This window comes from Poecile atricapillus, chromosome 3 (genome assembly GCF_030490865.1).
Source record: "Poecile atricapillus isolate bPoeAtr1 chromosome 3, bPoeAtr1.hap1, whole genome shotgun sequence".
Lineage (NCBI taxonomy): Eukaryota > Metazoa > Chordata > Aves > Passeriformes > Paridae > Poecile > Poecile atricapillus.
The window spans coordinates 54,777,098-54,803,538 of record NC_081251.1 but is presented as its reverse complement, the minus strand read 5'-3'; the positions used below and the strand labels follow the sequence as shown (position 1 = coordinate 54,803,538).

General features: G+C 39.0%; 1 protein-coding gene across 6 annotated transcripts in view; it reads left to right on the top strand.

Moving 5' to 3' along the window:
• The window catches only part of ARHGAP18 (Rho GTPase activating protein 18), a 99,562-nt gene that overhangs the window by 43,361 nt on the left and 29,760 nt on the right, over positions 1-26,441 (top strand). For 4 of the 6 annotated variants that reach the window (XM_058836478.1, XM_058836474.1, XM_058836475.1 and 1 more), the window contains exons 2-4: positions 14,703-14,902; positions 17,151-17,386; positions 20,094-20,166. In XM_058836478.1, the coding sequence (XP_058692461.1) occupies positions 14,703-14,902; positions 17,151-17,386; positions 20,094-20,166 (509 nt within the window). Of the gene's footprint in view, positions 1-13,032; positions 13,052-13,326; positions 13,440-14,702; positions 14,903-17,150; positions 17,387-20,093; positions 20,167-26,441 lie in introns of those variants that run through there. The other 2 variants (XM_058836477.1, XM_058836476.1) reach the window with 2 other exon arrangements.

The window sequence follows — 26,441 nt, the reverse complement described above, 5'->3', positions numbered from 1 at the left end:
ACACCCGGTTCCCTTCACTGCCTGGAAATGTCTCTGCTCTGTGCACCAAGGTCATGCCCAGTCAGGGTGCCTTCCCATCCTCCACCCACCCACTCCCTGCCCTTTCCCCCCAAACTGCAGGCTTAGGTCACTGTCATAATACGATGTTTTCAATTTAATTGAAATGGTGTTTTCATATATGACTTAATATTGCAGGCAGCAAATGTTTTTTATTTCCCTGTGTACGTATTATATTGTGTAAGAACATATGGTATTCATTTGTAGATGTGTCTCATAATGGGAAGTACAACTGTCTAGCAGGAGGAGCTTGGTCTTGTAACTAAAAATCACGGGTAGCAGTACTCACAAGTGCTTTAACATTGCTCTTGTTTTTCTGCACACAGCGTTTACACACATTTTGCCATGTATGTACACATGGCAAAAGAAAATATGAATTCATATTTATAGAAGCATCTGCATATGGATTGTGCCTTACTTCAGGTTTAATATGTTACATGTGAAGTATTGTATTTAATTTTCCTTGATTATTACTGGGATCTGTAATTGTAGCTACTTAGTATTACAAATAGGTGCTATTTTTTCCCTGTTTATGCAAAGGAATGTGTCTGAAGTTAAAGGTGGGGGTAGAACCTCTAGACTGCTGGGGAAAGTTAAGAGTAGAATGTAATTTTTACTTGCATTTTTTGCTGGCAGTTAGCCCTCCACTGAAGTATTTTGTTTGGGAATGCAAAGGAAGAGTTATGGCTAATATTAGTGATGCAGTGATGTTGAAAAAACAGATTCATGTAGTTTAAAATAACTGATAATATCTTTCAGAATAGACTGATATATTTTTACAATAATTATCATGGACAATGTTATCAGCTGAAAACCCATGTAGGGCACTGCATGTTAACTTAGAAACCAGTATTTTTCATGTTTCTAAGATGTTGATAAATAAAGGGATGTTGGTTAGGGAGGAAAACAAAATATTTTCCTAAATAATTTGTATTAAGAGACATCAACTAGATAATTTTCAAGTCTAAAACCCCATCTGCATCCTCTTTGATGAGTGTAATTTAAACTAAAGTTGGTAAGAGCCCTTTTGGTTTTCTCTTTCTTTTTTTCCTCATTTCAATTAGTAGCACTTTTTATTTTCAGCTGCAGAGCAAGTAGTGATTGTCACATTTCCCCTTCTGACCAGACTTCTACAATCCCTCTTGTTGCCTTAAAATATGACAGCAGTCTCCTCTGACCATATTAAGTTTTCATGCACTCACTGCTTAGGTACCCACCTGGAATGGAGACTGCTTACACAAAAAAAAAAAAAAAATCACATTTAAGAGTAAAGAGCACAAATATGGAATGCTGGCAGTGGAAATGGGACATTAATGTTTGAAAAAGTGATCAAATAATAATAAAATACTTAGGGGATTTTTTTTAGGGTTTGTTTTTTATTTTGAATGATTGTTTCTGTTAAATTGATACTTAATTTGCATATTTTGTTCATTTTCTATTAATTTCCAGTGTTCCTTTCATGTCTGTTTTCCCTCTGTTGTTTGGTTTATATCACGCTCTTATAAAAGCTCTTTCAAATCCTTTCTGTTGAAGTTTCAGTTTTGTATTCAAGCTCTGGTGCTCAGAGCTTATGGACAGGTAGCACAGTAGTGAGCCCTGTGGTAGGCTACCTTCCAGACTTGCACACAAATTCATCTGTATATTCAGACTGGGAGCCCTACATGTGTATTTTAATTTGTAGGTGAAGGGACATACCTATGTATACAAGTGCCAGCAAAACTTTGCAGGGGCCTTGGTTGAAAAAAATACACATTTTTATGCCTTTTTTGCTGATGTTCAGAAAACTGAGGTGGCAACAAAGGGTGAGAGGGAATAAGAAAATCTGTGATCCTGAGCTGCTTCCTGCTTGCTCGGTTGCCCACTCATGTATAAGAACTACCCAAGAAAAATGAGGAGGGAAGGAGTATATTAATGTAATTTTGTTTTGTTCAGTGAGTTCCTTGCTTGGTCATAGGTGGAAGTGCTCGTTAGCATAGGTAGCAGATCACAGGTTGGCATGGGTCAGCAGTACTTTTCTGCAGACAGTTCACCTGTTGCAGACCAGGAACAGGTATTTCCCAGGAATATTTGCTTAGAAGAAGGAATTTGATGAGGAAGGAGACTTTGCAAAGAGAGCTTTAGTAATTGCCCTGAAAGAGAAGTTAGGATTGCAACTGTGTGCACTTTTCAGCCTCTTTTATTTTGCTGAGGTGCGAATGAGCTTCTTGGCTGCCTTCTTTGTGCAGTGGGTCTGTGGGGAGGGGGTGTGGGGGAAACAGCTGGATCAGAGCACATCTGCATGCCCTTTGCTCCTGCTGTGGCACACCCTGCCTACCTCCTATTAAAGGAATTTCCCAGAGCAGGTTTGTCTCATGTGCAGAGGCATGTGCAGCATTGTGTGTTAGCTCTTCTGGCAATAGGTAAAATCCCAGCCACCACTTCTGAAGCTGTTTGCAAATGCCACTTTCCTTTTGCTCAGCCTGAACTAAACCTACATGGTCCATTCCTTGCAGCATCCTAGAGGCCTCCCTCTCTCCTAGTCCCTTGCTGTTAAGCATCTCTCTGATGTTTTGCTTCTGAACAGACCTGTATCCCTCAGAATCCTTGAGTGCTGGCCCACCTTGCACATGCTGCTCTCCTCTGCCCTTCCTGCTTCCTCATCTCCCTCTCTTGTCCAGCTTCTCTGAGACCAGTTTTATCTGCTTTGTCCTATTGGGTCTTTGTTGGTGGTTTGTTTGGATAATGAAAGCAATTTCCTTACAAAACATCTTTAGATTCCTGCATGAATTTCCTTGCTTGGGAATGCTCATTAAAATTAATTTACAATTTATTCTGAATGTAAGGATTATGTTGTAATAAATTGCCTATGAATGCATGCCAATTCCCTTCAAGCATAAACAAAATTACTGAATTGTGCTGTAAGCCTTGTATTTGCAAGTAACAGGGTTATAGGCCTAACTAAGAGGTCCTTTAAAATGGTAAGAGCTAATGATTTTAGAGAACTAATTGCTTTTAAAGGCACAATGGCTATTACTAAATGGTTCTCGTATTTGCCAGGATATCTTAAATCGGGCTTTATTGTCATGCTTATTTTTTTCCAGTGTGAAAAGAAAAATAAATTATTTAAATCTTTCCTCTCTGCCTCTCAATAATGGAATTACAAATACTGTATCTGTTTCACTTCCTGGTTTATTCTCTTTGATATTTGTGGAGCCTGAAGTGATCTCACATAGGCTTTATTCTCTTCTTTGGGATAAGATTAGTTCCAGTGATTCTCTTGGAAGATTACAGAAAAAAAAGTGTACTTTTAAAATGTGTATTATATGCTTGAGTATTTCCCCAGTAAGCAGCATGACGGTGGTTACAAGAGCATATTTTGCATACATTTTTGTCATTGATATTAATTGTAGAGAATGAAAATAATAGAAATTGCAAATGAAAACATCTTGTGGCTGTATGGAGCCAGGTGGTATAGAAGGCATTTGGGAGGAATGAGAAAGGTAGGTCAGTTGGCCATGGGACAGAGTCAAAAATGTGACAAAGGAGATTCAAGTGAGGCCCTTCCCTTTCTTATTTTCCTAGCTGTAGGCAATTTTTCCTTTTTTTTAAACTATAGCTTTAAACACAATCAGGGTTGAATATAGGGGAAATAGTATACTGGGTGTTTGTTGAGTTTGGAAATTGACATCTGTTTTCATTCAGTGGGACTTGGGACAGGGTGAGCTGTCCCAGCTTTTCCAAAGGTGTGCGTGACTTGCAAACCAGCTCCTAATGTGGTGCCACTTTTGTGATTTTACCTATACAGGTCATCCCCATTCCATTGTCCCCTTGTTTTTCCTTCTGGTGGATTTTACTCTCGCAGGAATAGCTGATTTTCCGAAATGTGTGATTTGGAACAGAAATTGATATGTATGTACAAAAAATCGGAATGTGAATTCTAAGCCTCTAAAAGTCTTAATTCAAATGAGAATGAAAAAGGTCAGAGTGTCAGGACCTGAGACAATGCCGTCGACTTCATTTTGTCAGTACAGAAGTAAAACCAAAACCGATTTCTTGTCATACTTCTCAGTTTAGCTAGATTGTGATTATTGCATTGCAAGTCTGATAATACATTATGTGGTGATGTTTTTGGGTTTTAAATAATCTCCAAATCTGTGTCTTCGAGAATCATCATTTTCTAAGAGAAACAAGCAGGCTTCTGCATATTATGGTTGTAGAATAGAGATAAAAGCAGACATAGAGCCGAACAGCTTGGATGCTGGAATGCAGCAGTACCCCCAAAACCAAGGAAGCAGAGCTGGTGCAGTCATTTTGTGGGGAGAGGCTTTATGGCTGTACTTTTCTGTCCTGAATTCTTTCTCACTTTGTGTGGAGTGGAACAAGGTCATGTTTTTCCTGAAACAACCTGAGATGACATAGCAAATAACTCCTTTGGAAGCTGTTCAAAAGTGTATATGTTATAGTTCTAGCACCTCTTTTGTTAATAAAACATTTAACTTCATACATCATGCATGGGGTGCCAATGATATGTATTGGAACAGAATCACAGGATATGCTGAACTGGAAGGGTCCCACAGGGATCATTGAGTCCAACTCCTGGCCCTGCACAGGACTCCCCAAGAGTGACACCCTGTGCCTGAGAGCACTGTCCAAATGCTTCCTGAACTCTGTCAGGCTTGATCCTGTCACCACTTCCCTGAGGACTCTGTGCCAGTGTCCATCCACATCTGGGTGAAGAACCTTTTCCTGATCTCCAACCTAGAGCTCACCTGACACAACTTCAGGCCATTCCCCTGCATCCTGTCACTGTCACCCCAGAGAAGAGATCAAGGTCTGCTCTTCCCCTCATGAGGAAGTTGTGACTGCAATGAGGTCTCACTGTGGTCTCCTCCGAGCTGAACAGACCAAATGTCCTCAGCTGCTCCCCATACGGCTTCCCCTCAAGGCCCTTCACCATCTTTGTTGCCCTGCTTTGGATGCTCTCTAATAGTTTAATATCATTCTTATATGATATTATATTCTTATATACTTATATTCCTATTTTAGGTAGAGTATATGTATTTATTAGCTTACCATGATTATGGTTTATGCCATCGGAAGTGGAAAACAGAGTCCAAATGGCTGTAGGAGCATGAGGTCCTGTCAAAGGAAATGTCGTGAAATATTTTAATCTTCTTAGAAGTGCTGCATATAGTTCAGGCAGATTAAGTTTTGGCATTATATCTGGAATCTGCCGTTTCTGGTGCAGTGGATTAGAATGTGAAGTGTAATAGCCTGTGCCATTGCCACAACTTCTTTTCTGTTTTCTTCAGTGACAGGCTGGGGTTGGGAAAGTAGTAAGGTTATGTGTGCAAAGGTTAAAAAAAATCTTATATAAATAGTAATGAGGATGTAGCTGGAAGCAACACAGTAGATATATATATATAATTTTTTTAAACTTAGAGTCTGGCAACCCTAACTTTGGCCTGTTTTGTATTTATTTTTCGTGGAGGTGTTTAAAATGCCAGTTGATGGGGTTTTCTGGATTTTTGGTTTTGTTGGGTTTTGGTTTTCTTTGTTGTTTTTTTGTTGTTGTAGTTGTTGATGTTGTTAATCTCCAGAGCAGTTTTGAGTAGGTATTAACAGCAGCTGATGGTATTACAAAAAATCCTGAGAGACCTGATTCTCTTCTCTCAGCCTTTTTTATGCTCATTTAGAAAGTGAGTACTGTTTTTTACCTTCCCTGCAATCACTTTGTACTCTTTGGAAAGAAAACAGAGCTTTGCCTCAGTTCCTACTTCGCTCACTTTTCGTTGGAGCTTAAGGGGGATTTGGGGGAAGTTCGATTGTGTTTGACATTCAAACTGTTCCATAAGGTTACAGAGTAGCCAAAAAGAAACTATTTGATGTGGGAGAGAAGGAATGGTAAGCGTCACTTCACGAAAAATACTGTGAATTCTATTGCTTTCTTACTCTTATTTTTCCATGTTCTGTATCATTCTCTTGAAAAGGCTGAATTGCAGGAGAGTTTGCAGTTTACAGAAAGAGCAAATGTCACAGAAGGTAGAAAAGAAAGGATGCACCTTGTTACAGGTGACAAGATTTAGGAGATAGAATGAAAAGCAGCCATACAAGCCTAGACTGGAGTTTCTCTGATGCCTTGTAAAAGCTATGAAGCACTTTAAGGGTGGTAAGAAATATTTTGGCATTGTTCTGAACACCAAATATCCAGACTTGGTCTTGCTCTCAAGGATTACCTATTACTTATGTAAGGTTGTAATACTGGGTTTTGTTTGATGGCAGGTTTTAACTATGAATTAAGTAAAAATAATGATTTTTAATATGTCAATAAAAATTCTCTTTTTAATATGTCAAGTCTTGTAAAAAGGTGACATTTTCATTTTCAAAAAACAATTTATCTTCATTTAAGTAGTGTCACTATTCTGTGGCGTTATGTAAAATAAAGTTATTCTAGGATAATCTACTTTGATGGCCACATCAATTCCAATTTGATTTTTTTTTAAACAGGAGAAGACTTTTAAATATTCTCAAAACTCCACTGCAAAATGCTGGATACTGTGTGAAGGGGTGGTGTGTCAAAACTGTCTCAAATATTGGGTTGAAACCATTAGAATAAGTGATTTGGTAATAAAAAAAATCTCTGCAGATTTTCCTAGAAAACGTGAAAAATTTGGATGCTCTTCTGGTAGGCACCATGGCTGTAGGAAAGTTTGGCAATGAGTTCCCAGGCCAGTGATCCAGCCAAGAATGGGGAGCTGAAGCCATGCTGCTGCTGTAGCCATTGAATTAGAGCTTTCTTGATTAATTCAGATAAGAATTTTTTGCATCTTCTGGTGCTGCTTGGGTTCTTGACAGGAGGGGAGGGATGGGGAGAGCTTTGGGTTTAGGAGCTTGACTTACTCCGACACTTCTCGTAGCTCAGTATTCAGGATGAGAAGTGGGATAGGAGGTCACACTGTTTCCCTCTCCTTGTCTGCTTAGTTGTTTAGGTTAGACAGGACTTAAGAAGTCCTGTATTTATTTTTAAGGGCACAGCATCTCATGGATGTTATTGCTCAGTAAATAGTTTTCAAAATGAACCAGTACTAGTATTCATAGGAATTTTTTTTGGTTTCAATCTAGGTAGCCTTCGTACTAACTAAACTTAAAATTACTTACATGGAATACTGTACTTTGTGACTCCTTTGTCAACAAGATAATTGTTCTTTGAGAATGCTGTTTTATTTATAGCCATAGTGCTGGAGTCCATCACTAACCCGCAACAGCAAAGCTTCCTTTTATCTGTCTTGCAGTATGCTGTGGGGTCAGATCTCAATCTTTAACACTCAGTGGTCCAGTGGTGAAAGACTCCAGAGATCTGAGAATTATTCTTGTTTCTGTACTGATTTACACCATGAGTTGGAATGTCAGGCTTCACCTCTTTGAGCCAAGTACCCACCCCTTTTTTCTCCCTCTCTCTTTGTGTGTCCGTCAGGTTAACACATCTAAGCGTGTGTTGGCATGATGTCCAGAATCAGTGAGCCTCATTGTCAGCTCAATGTATGGCTGCAGTAATACTGCTAAATAGCTTTTATGATTCTCTTTGCATCAACATTTCAGAAGTTGCTGCTGTGATGTAGCTGTAGTCAGATACGTTTTTGTTGTTTTGTGTAACTCTAAGTAAAGTGATAGTTTATTGCAGTGCCAGAAAATGTGTCTGAAGGACAGCAGAGCTCAAGACATTGCCTGTACAAGAATTCCAACAGCAATGGTTAATGGCTAGGATTTAAAGACACTTTTAAGGCCAAACATTGTATTTTCAGTGTACAGCTTAAGGATATGTAACAGTTCAGTTTGACAAATAACTACATCACTTGATGTTGTGCTTTAAGCCCAGCCAGCAATCAATCACCACTCAGTCACATCCTCACCAGCAGAACTGGAGAGAGAATCAGAAGGGTAAAAGCTAGAAAACTCATGGGTTTGAGATAGAGACTCTTTAATGGGGAAATCCATGCTCACAAGCAAAACAAAACAAGGAGTTAATTCCCTGCTTCCCATGGGCAGGCAGGTGTTCAGTCGTCTCCAGGAGAGCAGGACCCCATCACATGCAATGAGTGCTTGGGAAGACAAACACCATCACTCCAAATGTCCCTTCCTTCCTCCTTCTTCCCCCCGCTTTATATACTGAGAATGATGTCAAATGGTCTGGAATATCCTTTTGGCTAGTCTGGGTCAGCTGTTCTGGCTGTGATTTCCTGACATCCCTGCTAGTATAGCAGTATGAAAAGCAGAAAAGGCCATAACACAAAAACAAAAACAAAATAGCAATGACAAACCCTTCTATATTATCAACACTGTGTTCAGCACAAATTCAAAATACAGCCTCATCCTAGCCACCCTGAAGAAAAGTTATAACTGCCCAAAACCCAGGACACTTAATAATGCAATTTTCTTTACTTTTACTGGTATTGGAAATTGGCTGATAAAAGCAAATCTTTGGGAAACTCTTAGTCTTGTAGAACACTGAAATAAAGACAGTGTTCAAAACCCTCATAAACTGTGGAAAACAACAGTATTTGTTTAACCCTGAAGAGTTGAATCCAAATTAAGATAAGACCCAGTAATTAAGTTGATGGCCTTTTCCCTTGTTGCCTTCATGACACTTTTTATAGGTATGAAAATTTTTATACAGGAAAGATCCAGGCTTGAATTTTGAATTCCAAAATTTGGTAAAAGCAGGTAGAGAAAAAAGACCGTGTAGAGAAATTCCTAAATTTTAGGCTGAAAAGGTGTTTCCGTCTCCTCCCTTTCACTTGTTTTCCATCCATCATTGCATTTATTTCCAAGAAGAAAATAACAGATTCTAGAAACTGGTGTCTTTTCGCTTCATACTTGTACATTATTTAGTAGCTGGGCTTTGTCTTTTCCTAAATTCAGTGAGCATTCCTGCAATAGTCCTTTTAGAGGAAATGCACATCTCTTTTAGCAGGGTTAATCTGTTATGTTTGGTTCAACAGTACATTTGTATTCCCTAGTTTTTATGACCATGAGTGTCCTTGCATTTAGTATTTCAGCCTTTCAGTATATTTACACATCTAATACATGCATACACATAAGTGTAGTATATAAGAACACCATACAGTTTTAGTGCCTACACATTTATGTTTTTGTGATGTTGAAAGGTTATATTCAGATCCAAAATTAGTGGTTAGCATTACAAAAATGACAACAATTATATCTTTTCTCATCACTCACTGTTTTAGAACTCAACATAGTCCTTCATTCTCAAGTGAGAAAAGTGGGATTAAGGACAAAATTAGCTTTCTGCAAACTGAATTTATCTGAAATGCCAGTGGAAGTGCACCTTACAAACTGATTCACCTCTAGCTGTTGTAGTTTACACATGACAAATATCAGTTATGAACCGCTAAAAAGACAGTGGAACAGATGGGAGATTTAGTTTTCGCAGGGAAGAAGATAAGGAATAAAGACAGCTGCACTGTTATAAAATGAGCCTTGATGAAATCAAAATCAGGGTGACAGAACTGAGGGAAAAAAGCACATTTTTATTATGGCATAAATCAATTATTAATGTTAAGAGTCATATTTTCTTAAAGGCTGAGAAAGGACACAGTTGTTCACGAAAGGAAAGGCTGCGAAGAAAACATTTTGATGCATGAAAGCTAGGCTGGAAATAAATCCCCATAGACTGATGTCTATGGAGCAGGTATTTGTTTATTGCAGCACTGGTGATGAGGGGGATTTCTTCTCCTAACTCACCCACCTTTGTCCAGTGCTGTGGTATAATTATGCAGTATTTCTTAGTGCCACTGTGTCACTACAACATCATCGTGTATATGACAAAACTAATTTACACAGTGTGATCTCATGGTTATTAGATAGTTCTTTTGCGCTGCACTTGCATCTCCACAAGAGACCCTTGGGGGTCTTTGATGAAAGCTTCCAAGGTCTTCCTCACATCTGAACTTTTCAACTTTGTCTTGGGAGCATGTGCAGTTGCAGTGTTCCTTAGTCTGTCTGGTCTTAACTGGTCTAAATTCTTTGTTTTGTGGCTAATTGGCTTTGTACTTGCCAATTTTTCATTAGTATTATACTTACCTATCTTTAAAGCTATCCACCTGGCAAGTTTTTTCTTCTTTTTTTTTTGTCTGTTCAGCACTAAGCAATTAGTTAGCCATATACTAGCCATTACATTGTATAAAATATTATTTCTATCAGGTTATATAGGTATAAAAATTATGATTCAGGTTATATAGGTATCAGGTTATATAGATATATTAGGTTATATTGATATTTTATAACTCAAGCTATATAAGCACCTTGTACCTTTGATCTCAGCTGCATATGCATCAATTTGCACACAGTTCTTCTCCTACAAGTACTTGCCACAACATGAAGCACATCAGTACTTAGTGAAGTAATCCAAATCTGTTTTTTTTCCCTTGTAAATGTAATGAATGGTGTTCATTACAAGAATTGTTTTTAATGGCACCCTTCTGGAAGACCAGGAGCGCTTAGTTTCGCATCCTTGACATTTCCAATAAAAAAAAAAGTATCTCTTGTAGGTGGGACAAGAAGATTAAATCTGGCAAAACACTGCAATAACTATATTGAAGAATGAGTTTTATACCTGGGGGCTCTGTTTTGTACTGAGATAAACAGGCAAAAATCTCATTGGTTGCAAAGGTTAGTGTCTGGGTATCAGAGGTCAGAACTGCCTGTGCCATCTGGAAATGACAGTATTGCACTGCTCGCTAAAGCTATTTGAAGAGTAAACTATTTACAAGTAAGTGGAGATAGATGTTAATAAGATTTTAATGGACTTTGAGTGAGGTGTTAGTGAAGACCTTAATGAAAATAAGACTTTTCTGGGGGTGAAGAAACTGCTGGTGAGTAAGCTTGGTATTTAGTAATGTAAAATGCTTGAAAATTGCTTCAAGTGACTGTGTGTTAGCAGTACCTTACATTGTCTAGGGACAAAAAAGAGATTTCCTTTAACATCCTTGTGAAAAGCAGCTGCATTTTTCAAATTTTAAATATATAAGCTGGACACCTGAAAACAACAATGTACTGGAGAAGTAACCTATTTTCTTCAAGTGCAGTAATAGTATTTTGGGTTTTTTTCCATGAAAAATAGTATTTTGTTATTTATTCCTACTGATAGTTTTTTGGAAAGCAGTTTTCTACAAAATTTCAAAGTTTGTAACATTGGGCATTTGAAATAATCCTAAAATATTTTAATGCATCTATAAATGTGACATTAATTATTTTTAAAAAGATCTCTCAGGTTCCTTATAATATTATTACTAAGGCTGATTACTTTTCCCCTTCTCTCTGTTGTTCTTGGTCTTAACATTTCCACCTCTGCATTTCTATTGTGCAATATATAAGTGCTTACTAAGGATAAGTTTGGAAAAGGTTTGAATTTCTTGGAAGGTCACAGCAGAAAACCCATGTTCTTGCTCTTGTCAACAGATATCTAAAAATAAAAATCTTAATTGGCAGCCTATTTTTCCATATGCTGTGGAATTTTAAAATTATTTTCCTCATCTGCACCAAGCCTATGGTGTGAAGACTGCCCTCGTGATCTTCAAGAGGTCCTATTTGTGCCTTTTTGTACCCAGGGGAAGGTTCATAGGAGAGACAGAGAAGAAGATGCCTGGAGCTGTTGCTGTGCAGATTGTGCACCAAACACTGCTTCACCAATATCTTTCTCTGGTGGAGTATGCAAGGCAGGAAACCTTGAACCAAGTGAAGTGAAAAAAAGATCTGATCTGCTTTGTCAGCTAGAGCTTTAGAAGTTGTTCTTTGCAAGCCTGTGCCTCTCTCTGTCCTAGCCCACAGAAATGTGAATTGTGGCTATGAACAAATGCAGATGGCTTTGAAAGGATTTGCAATCTGAACAGAAACTGAGGATAAGGAGTTTATTGAGTCTGATGAAGGAAGACAAGGAATCAGTGACTGGAGTGGGAGTGGTGTGGCACTTGGCTCATGAGAAGCTCAAGCATTGCTGGGGCTGCGGTTGAGGCTGGCAGCTGAGTATGGGCCTAAAGTAACACAGATACTGAAGGAGAGACTCAAAGATTCACAGCAGAGAGGTGAGGTTTTGGTATGACTATTTCTCATCAGCATCCCCCGGTCACTGATGTCAAACTGTCTGAGAGGGCTTTCACAAGGCATGGCAGTACTGCCTGCTCAAAATTAGGAGTTGCTGTGTTGGTTTGTTAAGGAGGGGTGGAAAGGTCAGACCAGGAGGAGCCTTGCAAGAAAAGCCGCTTACATTTGGTCGAACAGAGCAGCCCTGTGACCAGAGACTGAAGGGCAGGGCACTGTCTCTGAGAGTTAAGGGAGTGTTGGTGATGTACAGCAAATGCTCATAGTAACCTGAAAATGGCCTTGAGTGCTCTGTGCTGAGTATCAGCTCTGCATTTCAGGACACAGGCTTCTCAGAGACAGAACTTAGTCTGAAGAAGGTGACAAGCCTGGCTTTGTAGAAGGATTGGAGTAGCTCTGCCCTGTGGGTGTGGCACAGAGCCACAGCATGTTGGAGCTTATCCCATCTCAGCCTGCCTGAGCTCCTCAAAGTGCATGCTTGTAATGTATGCAGTCTGTTAGTTTTATTTTTTTCATGGTGTGTGGTGGTGGTTAAATTTCAGCTGAGGTAGATCAGTGAGAGCAGGTTGTTCCAAAGGTAAAAGGCCACCAAAAGCTTCTGAGCTGCTCCACAGGGAGCTGAGTGATGATAATCTGAAATTGACCTCCTTCAAGCAGCAGTTCAAGTGTCCAGAGTGTTATTTGTGAGGGAGACCCATCTGCTCTGAGCACCTCCAGCTGAAGGAGGACGGAAGGCTGGTCAAGGGCTGGAAAGTCTGACCTGTTGTGACTACACTCAGCATCCCAGCTACCTGCTGGGGACACTTCTGTGACTCCATGAACATCCTTCTGCAATGATGAGTGTTGGATTCACAAGCGGCACAGGGACATGCCTGTCAGGAGAGGTTTAAGATCTGAGGTAGCTACACAGAGAAATTGTATTTATTGGGTAACATGCACTACAAGCATGATGGTGTTATTGCCATTGATGAGTCCTTAATGTTTTTGGTTTTCCCCCTGAAGTAAGGGGAGGTTAAGCAATGGTGTTGAGGTGCACATTATCTTGGTGACTGTCATTTATTAACTTGCACTTGGTGCAGAAAGGGCGGGTAGAAACTCAGTTTTTCCATAAGGCTCTGTACTTTTAAAGGCAAAGTCCATATGGTTAGTTTTTCTTCTCAGAGAATCAAGCATGTCTGGTGTGAAAGGATTTGTGACTTGGACATGCACGGAGCTTATCTTCAGAGAGAAAGGCATGGCTATTTTACCTAGGGGCAGCTAACAAGTATCAGCTGCCGAGATAAAATGTAAGGACAAGAGACTTTCATTTTAATACTATATAAACTTGCCAAGTCAGCTAGATAGAAAGGTAGGATTTAATTTACTGTGTTTACATTGTGATAAATCCACAGTGCTTGGTCTTTGATATGTTTTTTCTCTAGGAGTGAGTGGTACTTAATGCCAAACTGTGTCTTCTTTTTTCGAATATGGAGACAAATGCCAACATACAGGACTCTGAAGCTCTTCCTGAAATACAAAGAAGTTCCTATTTTTTAATACAAGGAAGAATTTTGATACACTATTACAGCAGTAGTTTAGAAAAAGATTACTGAAAATCATCATTGTAGTCTTACCTCTGCAAAAAGTAGGGATAATTCTGACATTAAATCAGATACTACTCATGTAATCAATTGATAGTCTGGATCAGTTTGTGGCTTTTGATTTGATATATTTGACTGTTAGGGTGACCTGTAACTTCAGTGACATCATTGCAACCTGTGTCCTTTTTAAGCTGAATTCTTTACTAGGTCAGTGGTCATTTTTGCCAGTGACTTAATGAGGTCAAAATGAGACCAAGAGGTTTCAGCTTGTTGGTTTCTTCTTTGTAGCTGCATCTATACTTAAGATGAAACGTCCTTTTGGAAACCTTAGAATATATGTTTGTCAAGGTGAACCAAAAACCAGCAATGTCAAACTATAAAAATGGTAAGCTTCCCGTCAAAGAGGCAGAACTATAGAAACAAATAGTTTCTATGGTCTTTATTAAATATTTGGACTCGCCAGTTTACTTCACAAACTGTAACTGCAGTAATTCTGCATTGTCCTTTCCCAGTTGTAATTAAGGTCAGAGATGCCAGAGTAAATATTAATAAAAAATAAAAGCAGAATAGCAAAGGGAAGCAGTAATTGTACTGTCAAACTGAAGAATTTACTCAGGCAAAAAAGCACTTTTGAAAAATTCTTTAAGTGGTGATTCTAGGAAGACATGTGCATGAATTTTCTGGACCTGACTGTTAAGAGTTGAATTAAGGGTATGTGTAATGAGGATAACTGGAATTTGGATTAATTTTTTTTTCTTTTTAACACTAACTCCCGTGCTGTTCCAGATTGGGAGATACATAGAGCTGAAATATGAAATGGAAAATGTATTCCAGATACTAAAAGTAATTATTAATGTCTTGGTTTGCTTGTTGACAGTGGTTTGCATTGATAATTTGACACAACACATACTAATACATCCTGTATCTTAAGATGCTAACCAAAAATTTCTTTTTGATTTACTCTTATAGCCGTCGGTCTGGACAGTATACAATGAACCATGACCATTCCAAGAAGATCCCTGATGGAGCGTCGTTTGACCGCTCAGGATCCCAGGACTCCTTGGATGAATTGTCTATGGATGACTACTGGAAAGAACTTGAAAACATCCATGAAACCAGAGGAAATAATCACGAGGAACGAGTAGCACTTGTAGTGAAAGAGCCAGATGGTAATGAAGTCTGTTCTGTCAATGTTCATCAGCTTGCTGATTTAGGGATTTTTTTCTAAATCTTATTTCAAGAGATGGCACCCACCTAATACAGATCACAAAAGGAGGTCACTTTCCTGAACACCTGCTTTGAAAATTCTGTTGCCTCTGATGCATATCATCAGAAACAGGCAGTGCCCTGAAAGAGAGTTATCAGAGACAAGAAAAAGGCTGGTTTTCCTTTGAATGGTATTTGGAGAATATCAGAAAGGTGCCTGTACTTTCAAATCACAACAACGGAGCTATTTGCAGTTTACTGTTGAACTAACTTACCCTTTCACTCTTTGTGTATGTTGTTCGTTATTGTAGCTATTGTGGATAGAAACCTCACGCTTTAGAAGACAAGCCAATGATTAACCGGTTTAAGTTTAGTGAGTAACTTTCTGTGCTTGTATTGTGATTGTTCAGTTGTACTATTTTTGTTTCTCAGAAACATAAATTATGGGCCACTCCTTGGGGCATAGTCTTGGAGGCTGGGCAACTTTTTTTCTTTTTCTGTTTTTATGTCCTCTCAGATAAAGGAGGAGTAATGTCCTTAATTCCAGTTTTCTCTCCAAAATTATTTTTTAACAATTCAGTAGCTGCCTCTCTCCCATTCTTATGAGACCCACAGTCTCAGTAAATTAAAATGGTGAATTTTGCATTTTGGTGTGGCTTCCACATGAGTGAGTAGAATGTGCTCCATGAGCTTTCAAAGGGATTTGTGCTTCTGCCTCCCTAAGAACTTTGAAAAGTCATTGCTCTGAAGAGCATAACAACATGGCCCCTGGAGAAAGCAGCAAGGTTCCCTACCCTAGTGACTGGGAAGCTATGGGGTTTTCTGATGGAGCCATGGGGCTTTCTCCAGAGCATCAGAGCCCATTGTTCTGTGGTATACAAAACTCTTCTCTTACTGCAGCTCACTGATGTGGCTGTACCTTTAGGCTCTGCACCCCCAGCCCCACCATTTCCATTGGGTTTATATGTAGCCTTCTTCTCCCTGGTTACTGCAGCTGATGCTGGCGTGAAGCCTGAGTGAGTCAGCACAGTTGATTTATCAGCTTGAGCATATATTGCTGGGCCCCACACCTTGCCTAATGTGCAGCACCTCTCTGGGGCATGAGTATTTCTGAGCACGTGGGATGGTGCACCTTGCTGATGGACTCGGCCAGGCAAAGGCAAGGCAGGGGAGAGAGCTTGCTCACAGCTGCTCTGGAGCATGGGTGTAGTCCTTCTTTCCAGCCCTGATAACAAAACCTGAGAGTTTCGTCAGAGGCTCAGGATGTGGCCGCGCAGCCATAGCAAAATTCATACTTAAATTTTGGTGTCTGCTTTCTAGATGCTGTTAACATTAAGGTGCCCACTTGGATGTGCTCTGGGCACAGTGGTAAAATGCTATCAATAGTGAAGCTGACATGCCAGCTCTGGAGTATTTTTAGGTATCTGATAAATGGAAATATTGCCTGAACGTTTAAGAGAATTGTTGGCATTCAGCACAACCTCAACTGGTGTACAGACAGAACTTACTATTTTATAGAAAATATAATTAGGGAGATACAGATTTCAGAAGCAGAAGTTTTGCCATCAGTGGCAATATTTAATAGCTTTCTCTTCTTTCATGTGCAGTGATCTGTCAATAAAAGATACCTTATCAGCTCTAAGACTAAAGCAAAAATTGTTCTGTGGGCTGTCAGCAGGCTGGAGACCATGTCATAAGAACTGATGAAAAAATAGCATTAAGGTGACTCGTGTAGGCTGGTTTGTCCTTCATTAAATTGAGCTAGTGGAAGGCTGTAGGATTAATGTATCAAGAAAAGTGGGCAGAACCATGCCAGTAAGAGAGGTAAAAAGACTGAGTATTGAACTAAAAATCAGTGAAGCAGCAATGATCTGGCTTTCAGGCTTCCCCATACACATTTTTATTTAGGTACATTTATAAAATGGTCTATGATTTTAATGGAAGTGCTGTAGATTATTATAGAGATTGCCACATAGCAATCGGTATTGGATTAACTACTTTAAAAGCTTTGATATCATATATTAAACCTTTTGAGGCTCTTTAGAAACAATAGCTTTTTTCCGAGTCATGACAGTGTAAGTAATTCTTAATTGTGTATCCCCTTGGTACTTTTCTGTGAATTATATTAACCGTGTCATGTCATTAAAATCCAATATGCTTGGCAGTAATCGAAAGCCAATGTTTATGCCTTTTTCTCTTCAAATTGCTCAGAGGGAGAACTGGAAGAAGAATGGCTGAAGGAGGCAGGTTTGTCAAATCTGTTTGGAGAGAGCTCTGGCGACTCCCTGGAAAGCATGGTGTTTTTATCCACACTGACTCGAACCCAGAAAGCTGCAGTGGAAAAGCGAGTAGAGACTGTCACACAAACCATGAGGAAAAGAAACAAACAGCACCAGATTCCTGATGTCAGAGATATCTTCAGGCTACAAAATGACTCAAAGGGAAAAGTGAGTTCCTGTCGGTTGTTTTATTTGATTCTGGCAGAGAGAAGAGAGGGACATGTACAGATGGGGGAGAGCAGGGTGGCACACGAAAGGGACATTTCCAGAAGATTTGTGCCTAACTTCACTGATTTCCAAGGGAATTTTCACTAAATTTTCAGGAATGATGTTTGTCCAGATTTGACATTGCATTAAGCAATTTCAGTATTTATAAAGAAGTATGTATATTGGACTCATTTTACTTAAAAGTGATGAATAAAACAACTGCTCATTTTAATCAGAATTATTTTTCACACAGATGTGAAACTTATCACAACAATCACCCAAAGAGTTACCACAAGCCTACTTTTACCTTTGAGTGGTTACCTCTTATTTACTGGTGCTTTTGTTTATTTGTTTGTTTATAAAAATGGGAAAAAATGGGGCATTAGCCTAACCTCCTTGGTTTTGGCTAGGTCTTTATGCATATCACCTGGGGGTGTAAACCCCATACTAACTTCTCAGGCCCTATGTGTGTGTTAAACTGTGTATGGGAAGTTGCTCTGACAGGCCCCAAAGGGTCCCAGTTTCCCGTCATGGGATATTGAAAATAATTCCCATATACAGGAAAGGGGAAGGAGGGAAATGGAGACTATGATTAGAATTCCTTTTCCATGGAGAAGGATGTGTGTCCTCTCTGCTCCCTCAGAGCACTGAGATCTTCAGCTGTAAGAATGAGACCTTATGGCATGACTGGTTTTCCTGACCTCAGCTCTGTCCCTTGTTCTCATGCTGACAGTGCCTTTCAGTGCAATGGTTCTGGTGATCGAAAGCACAGTGAATTTTGAGGGGATTTAGTTTCTTCCTTCCCTCAACAGCTTCCTCTCCTTCAGCAACTCCTTCTAAACTCAGTTGAAGTGTAGTGGGAGAAGTGGTACATTCTGGAGTCACAACTTCCCTTTCACTGTTCTGCTTTGCCTGTGGTTGCAGAAAAGATATTTACTCCATAAAAGATTTCTGGGATCTGACTTGTAATTGACTACCTAAAAATTACAAGATCTAATAGCAGTGCAATTTAGGTAAAATACCATGTAGCTTAAAGCAGTATCATTTCTCTTTTTTCCTTTTATTTCAGTAAAGCACAAGAAATATTCACGTTCCTGTATGTAGGCTACTTACTGTAATGTTTGAAAATCCTATGTCACAATGTTCGATAGATTTTTCTTCTCTTAAACTACATGTTTTGATATTGAAGACACCACTAAGAAGGCAAATTATTTTAGGCATTTAAGATGTATAAAACAAATGGTTATTTATTGAATATAGAAATAATGGTGGGAAAAAATCCTTCTAAACTTGTCTCCTTGACAGAAATAAAGTAATACAAGTATTGTACTTCATTCCTTTCTCCAAAGCAAGATAATTGTTAAGAAATCATTGCTTGTGGTTATTCACCAAATATGTCACCAAAAGCCTGTAGGGAAGTAGCTTCCACTACCTCCCTAGGTAGTGTCTCACTGCTTTGTTACTCACCCATCATTAGAAAGCTTTTTATATAACAAAAGAGGACTGAAGCCACCTGCAGCTGTATGAAGTCATTCCAGTTTAATAATAGCCTCTGAAAATCCTGTAGCCTCCCTTCATCTGGAGGAAAGCAGGAGGAAAGGTAAAACAATAGTGTTGATGTTTTGCATCAACACAACAATTGTGTTAATGTTTCTCCTAAATTTCCTGCCATATTCCCAAAGAGAAACTAGACTTTTGGTACCTTAACAACTTCCCAGTCTGCTTCTGCTGCTTTGTGAAACAGAGATAATTTTCTGGGCAATTGTGCTAACTCCTTCCTCCTCTCAAGATACCCGATTTAAAAAAAAAAAAGAAAAAAAAAAAAAAGAAAAAAAGAAAATACAGATTATGCTAGTAGGATAAATCTTTAAAACTTGCATTTGTCTTCTCAGTAAGTATGGAGTTATGAATTGCTTGAGTAAAATACAATTAGAAATACAGTGTGCTAAACATTCATTGTTAATTTGAGTTGCCAAAAAGTAAAAATTATATGTGGTTAAAAATGTATATGAATCAGTGTATACCCATATATATATATGGGCAGAGATTTTCTACATGTTCTGAAATATTTTGTCTAGAGTTGATGTTATCCAGTTCACAAAATGTCACATTTTGAGGCTGGGTACAGCAGCATAACAGAAAGGAGAGGATGGTTCAAATCCTTTCCCATTCTTTGTCTCTTCGAAGTGTCCTGGTTTTATTGCTGGAAATCTAAGCTGCAAGCACAGATATTAATGTTATGCTGTCCTGCGAAAGGGATGGGATTGCTCTCTAGGGGAGGCAGCCATGTAAGCTTTTTCAAGAGAAAGGAATTTGGTCTGAGTCAGTCAAAATGTCTGCTCCGGATTCCCTGTTCATATGCTTTCCAGTGCAAACTGCAGCTTTAGGTCAGACTACATTTTCTTATTCTTTGCCACTTTGGAAAATAAAATCCTTCACCCACTTAGCCTTCTAGGAAGAAGTGAATTTACTTAATTACTTCTTTTTTAATTACCTAGGTTTCAGATCCCCTTAGAGTTTGGCAAGGGGTTTTCTGCTGAAACACAGGGATGTGCTTTTGCATACCCCTGAATTGTAGCAGTGTGTTTAATCCTGCACAGAGTCAAAGGAGTTCCTGCAACCATGCTCTAGGTTTTTATAGGCATGCATATTTATTGTTCTTTCTTAGGTCTGTGATGGAAGTGAACCTTCAGCTGTGAGAACAAGTGAAAACAAAAATGAAACATATGATGGAACAAAAGGTAATGCAAAGTTACTCTCTTCTTTATTTTATTTTTCTTTTGGTTTGTAGGTGTTCAACTACACCTGCTACTACATGGGTCCTTATTTTAAGTAAGTTTTCCGCAAAATAAAATTAAATTATAATAAGAAACCTGTTCTGGACTGCATTGTTGGTGTGTAAAATTTCAAGTGTGCCTGTAGGTAGTGTCATTTGAGCCACCTGAGAAACCCTGTTTATTATCAGGAAGCAACTTATAATCAAGCTGTCTGGGAGAAGTCTCCTCTCGTAGCTTATGCTCAGGTTGTTTCTGATCCTTATTTTATCACTTCTGTCTGTCTCTGCTGTACAGTACAGGAAATGAAGGTCTATGCATAAACTCATCAGTGCGTACCAAAGAATAAAACTGAATGGACTACAAGCAAAAAAAAAAAAAAAAGCTAGAGAACTGGTTGGACTCAAGCATCAAGGAAACTGTGACAACTGGCTATATATCTGTAGCTCAAATTAAAAGAAGAACAGGGTTGAAAGAAAAAAGGTTGTTTACCATTTCAAGGAAAATGGAAATGGTGTTCTGTGTGCCTAGATTGTGTTCAGTAATGTGTGATCACAGAAGAGGGGTGCAGTACCCATGGAAGACCCTTTCCTCTCACTGTCAGGATAGTACATCACAGAAGTCCTTAGCTGACTCCATGGTTTCTGTTTTGAGAGTATGAATTCCGATGAAAGATTTTGTTAGAGCTTTCTGCTCTTCTTCATATCCAATATTAAAAGTGTGGCTGACCTGCATAATTTTAGGTTTCTTCAAAGTAAGGGTTGCACTGGGTTTGTCATACTATCCTACCCACCCCTGTAGAGATCAGGTTATTTACTGGCAGCTGTTTAAGTTTTAAGATGCTGCACTGTTATTCTGTTTTGTTTATATGTTGGGGTTTTTGCTTCTTCTGGAGGACTGGATAGCACATAGATGTTACACTGAACCCTATACCCACATTAAGTAGGCAGATCAAGTTACTTATTGCAAGTTAGTTAGCTTTAATTAAGCCACCAAATAAAGTTCTGCTTCAGTTCTAGAATACTGACCAGTAACATTTTGGAAAAATTGTTACTTTAGAATTAGACTTGGAAAACAGCAATGGACAATACAGAATGTTCATGGCAGTTGGAGTGGGAGACCTGAATATAAACCAGCCCTGAATAACACTGAATCTGTGTGTTTCCAGAAGTGTGTATTTCCCTCCCGCTCTCTCAGCAAACCTCACTCCAATAAGAGCAGTAAAAAAAACGGGAGGACTGCCAGACTGCTGGTTCAGCACAAGGGAAGGAAAAGATGCCTGGTGCTTGTGTCAATAAACTTCACTGTAGGATTCAGAGCTGGAAAATTACCAAGCAATTATTACAGAGTTTTTATCACATCTGGTTCTTTTTTTCCCCATGGCCCTGATGAACCCTTCAGAAATGGGAAGTTCTGAAATGCAAATCCCATATGCTAGCTCTCCTCAGCACAGATTGTGATGTGGATGGCAAACACAGCCTGCTTACATCCTGGTACACTCCTGCTCTAGTCAACATGCTACAGTGGGCTCTGCTCCCAAGATTGGAGGAGGAAGGAAAAATCAGTTCAGTCTGCATTCAAACTATGGAAGTTTACTGGTGTTTAAAGCATGCACCTGGTTCAGTGCTTGATCTTTCCTCCAGAATGATGAGCAAATAAGTGTTATACAAACAGTGAATGAATTTAAGGCAAAAAAGCAGTGCCTGATATTTCAGAGGTACTAAATATTTATGAAATCCAAATCCAAGGATATTATTTTAAAATGGAAACCTTCTTTGACACAGAAATTGTTCAGTTTTACCCGAAAAAATAAGAACATCATCTCAGACATTATTAAAAAAAGCCTAAATTGAGACATCTTAAAATTGCTGTGGTAAAAAAAAACTCTTCTTGGCCATACTCCAAAGGTGATGACTGTTCCTAATGGGATATGTGAATGCTGCATTCCCAAGTGCTTCTGCCAGACTAAAGCTGTTAATAGTTTGCCCTTATGATGCCTTGAGAGGCCACCTAGCACAGAGGCTGGACAGAGTTAAAGGAATAAAGTAGATATTTATTAAAAAGGCCTTTAAAGGACACACCTTCAGCAGTATAAGAGCCTGGCCAGGGCTACACGCAAGATGGACCCAAGATGGTCACAAGATGGATGACTGGTTACAAGTTTTCACACATTTGTAAGTTTTGGTCCATTTACACATTGGGGTTAATTGTCCAATTACAGCTTCAGGTTATGAAGTCCCATCTTCCCAGATTGCTCTGCTCAATTCACTGTTTATGCTTTTTGGGCCCCAGGCTGCAATGGTGTCCTTGGTTCTTGGGCTGGAAAAGGATTGTTTTGTCTACCTACACTGTGAAGAGAACTTGCTAACACTTTGTATGGAGTTCAGAGTCACACACTAAGGCAGTACAGAATCTGGAAAATATGAAAGCTAAAACTTAAGGCATTACTTAGAGCACACCTGGGCAATGTGAACCTGTTCTCATTTCTTACCAGTCCAACACACCTTGTTTCTTGACTAAATAGTATATGCAAACTCATAGAATAATAACTACCTTTGTTTCATGTAGGTATGGAGTGTGTCTACAGGAGGCAAAAAGACAATTAAGTGTTAACCTCTCAAAAGGCATTATCATTTTAACAATCCATGACACTCACTAAAGGCCTGCAAAGCTAGCAGTACGTTCAATAGATACAAAAGAAAAGAAGTAATTTTCTTTGGAATTGTGTGAAAAGGAGTAAATAACTGTGTTCATTAAGACCTCTCAAGAAATAAAAAGGGAATAATAAAACATATGAAAAGCTAAATACTTATTAGCTTAAATAGGGGAATAGCAAAATTCAGTTTACTGTGACTGCAGTTGTTTTTCTGAATTTAGGATTAGCTACAGGGGAAGAATAATAGATAAAACCTCTGTATAAAGGCAGCTTCAAAGCATAACAGTCTAGAGAGTGGAAGAACAAACTATGTGTACTGTGTGTAATATGAGGGTAAAGAGCAGTAATGTTTGCTTCTTGATAAGGAAAACCCCTGAAATCTGGTGGTTTTTAATTACAGAGTTTGGTTTTGCTTTTCGTTTTACGTGATAAATGAGGATCCTGTAGCCAAAGTAATGGTGTAAGTGAAATAATTACAAGATTTTTTTATTTCCAATTTATAACCATCTATGAACTAGCATTTTAGAGAAGTGCTTTGTCAGTCAAAGAAAAAAATCATTCTACTTTCCAATCATAAGTTAAGATCTGTCAGCTTAGCTCCATTGGTGTATACTCAAGATTCTCTAGCAAAACTGGGATATAGCAGCTGATACTTGCCATGTGTCCTTGTTTTATTTCTGAAGAATTCTTATAATTTTATGTAATCTTTAAATAGCTCTGCGAACTAAGGAAAGGGTACAGAACTCATGTAAAATATGGTTTCCACATCCTCATAGACAATATTTACATTTTTCTGTATCACACTTGCATTTCCCTCATTAAATATTGCCTGTGGTTGGCAGGTTGGCAGAACACCAAGGCTACTTCCTCTTACAGCTGCTGCCTAGTTCAGGAATGTACAACAATGGGACCAAGGCTGTACAACCAAGAAGAGACTCCCTACAACAGCACCACTTTCAGGTCTTTAAAATGTGCAGAGCATTACTGAGACATCTGCTTTACATGACACCTCTGTGACCAGAGGACTGAAATAGGAGCTACTTCTTTTTTTTTGTTTGTTAACATCAGATCCCTCCTAAGCTGGTAGGAAGTATGTAGGTCAGGTATTGGCCACATTAGCATGACAAAAGTTTTGGGGGGGTACAGGAAACTGTTCTCATTCAGTATGGGTGACTTAAACAGTTTACATGATATATATGGATATACACGCAGGGATGCCAAGGATCAGAGTCAGGGATGAATTTGACCTTGGATATGTTGGCTTACTGAGAACTCAGATATCTCTTTACCAAAAGGAGCAGCTCTAGTTTCAAGATCAGTTTAATCTTTAGCGTATGCCCTAGGCATTTTGGGGTTTGTGGAAAGTGAGCAGAAGCCACTCTGGAAAAAACAAGAGATGAGTAACACACACAACCAGCAGAATATGAAAATGTTCTCTTCTACTTCTCAAAGCATCACTTGTGAGTAGAGTCACATCACAAGTAGAGTCAAAGTATTAACTCAAATCCACCTTCTCTCCCTGAAAGTGTCTCAGCTTAGGTAAGTGCTTTGACATGGGAGTGGTTGTGTAAAGCACTGTGCCTTACCAGAAAGTGGCTGTGGTGGCTTCAGCCATTTGTCTGTCAGGTCCTCGGGTCTGGCCCTGGCTGACTGAGGTTATTTTCAGTACTTGCTCTAAATAATGTCAGAGAATAGTTTTTTTGTTTTTCAATAAGGTGCAGATACAATTTAGAAAAAATGTTGAGTTGCTGTAATTATTTTTTGAACTTCCTGCTTCATATGTTTGGATTGTGTGCTTGCAGCTCAGTTTTTTTACAGACTGCTGATACTATCACTGTAGAGCAGCACTTCCCTGACTCCTCTTAATCAGCCTATCTGCAGGCTTTCCCCTGTTTCAGAATTACCTTTTACTGTACCTGTAACTATTTTCTGGGAACTTTTTTCTGTCTTGGCTTAGGGTAGTTACTCTAGGCCATACAAAAAATTCCCACAGCAGTGTAAAAAAATTAGTGTATTATGTAACACAACATACTTACACCAAAACATATGCATTGCTGGTACTTCTCCTTCACAGCTCATGCCCATTTCCAATCACTTTTCCTACACTTGTGGTATATAAGCTTTGAACAGGCTGCTGTGTTGTATGAGTAGGAGCCAGAGGCAGAACCATTGTGCCAGGACTAGGGAAGTGATTTTTCCTCTGTACTCAGTGCTGGAGAGGGTACGCATCTTCTGTGTCCAGTTCTGAACCACTCAATTCAAGAAGAACACTGAGGAACCGGAGCATGGCAAGAGGAGGGTAACAGAAGTGGTGAAGGGTCTCAAGCACAAGTCTTATGAGAAGAGGTTGAGAGATCTGGGGGGATTTAGCCTGGAGAAAAGGAGGCTCGGGGAAATCTTTCTGTCTACAACTGCCTGGCAGGAGGCTGTAGCCAGGTGGGGGTTGGTCTTTTCTCCCAGGCAGCAGCAGGACATAGCCTCAAGCTGTGCCAGGAGAGGTTTAGGTTGGACATCAGGGAGAAGTTCTTCACAGATAGGCTGATTAGACATTGGAGTGGACTGCCACTCCAGTGGGAGGTTGTGGAGTCCTGGAATATTTAAGGACATACTGGACATGCCACTTAGTGCCATGGTATAGCTGACATGGTGCTGTTTGGTCTTAGGTTGGACTCCATGATCTCAGAGGTCTTTTCTAACCTTATTTATTCTGTGACTTTACTCTTTTGTAGTACCTGGAAACCTTCTGTCATTCTGTAATGTATTGTAAAAAGAACCTATTTCTTGATGTATCCTTTTGGATAGATATTATGAGAGACTGAAAGCTTTCTTAGGCTTCTATGTGTTGTATTAAATAGTGCTTTTTACTGTATAATTTTCTTCTTCTTTCACAATATATTTTAACTTCCGACCAAAGCAGTGGTTGATTTACTGTGAAATTGGGAAACTTCTTTTTCTAAAAGCAGAACTGCCTCTCCCTTTTTTGATTCTTTATTCTTTTCACAAAAAATGTTCAAAGTTTGTCTAGTGTTTGATTCCTTTAAGGAACAAAGAAAGAGAAGTAAGGCCATTGTTGTGTACTCAGTTCTTCCCTTTATCATGGAAACATGCCCAAACTGTTTTGAGGAATCTAGACTCTTCAGACTGAGGTGAGAACAGGAATGATGGAACAAAAATAAAATCTGTGTACTCCCCATTTTTCACGGATATTAATGCTTTGGATCATAGAGGTCACATTGTCTATTGCTTTTGAAATTTTAAGAGCAGAAGAATTTACTGATTTGTTTGCAGGATGTTACAGTCTGAGTCTGGAAAGTGTTTGATGGGAAGAAACTTCTGACGCAAGATTCTGGGAGTCTGCTGTTTATTTGAGGTGGATTGCTCTATCTTTTCATAATAGATAAATAGGAGAGAAAACCCCATGCCTTGGCAAAATTACTGAAGAAAACCTTCAAAAGCTGAACCCTTATCAACAACTAAATTTTCAACTGACATAAAAAATACAGGAACAGTGACTTTGCAATCAGAAAGTCCATTGCTTGCACAGCATTAATTTAAACTTGGTTTAAAACATACTCTCACGCAGAGT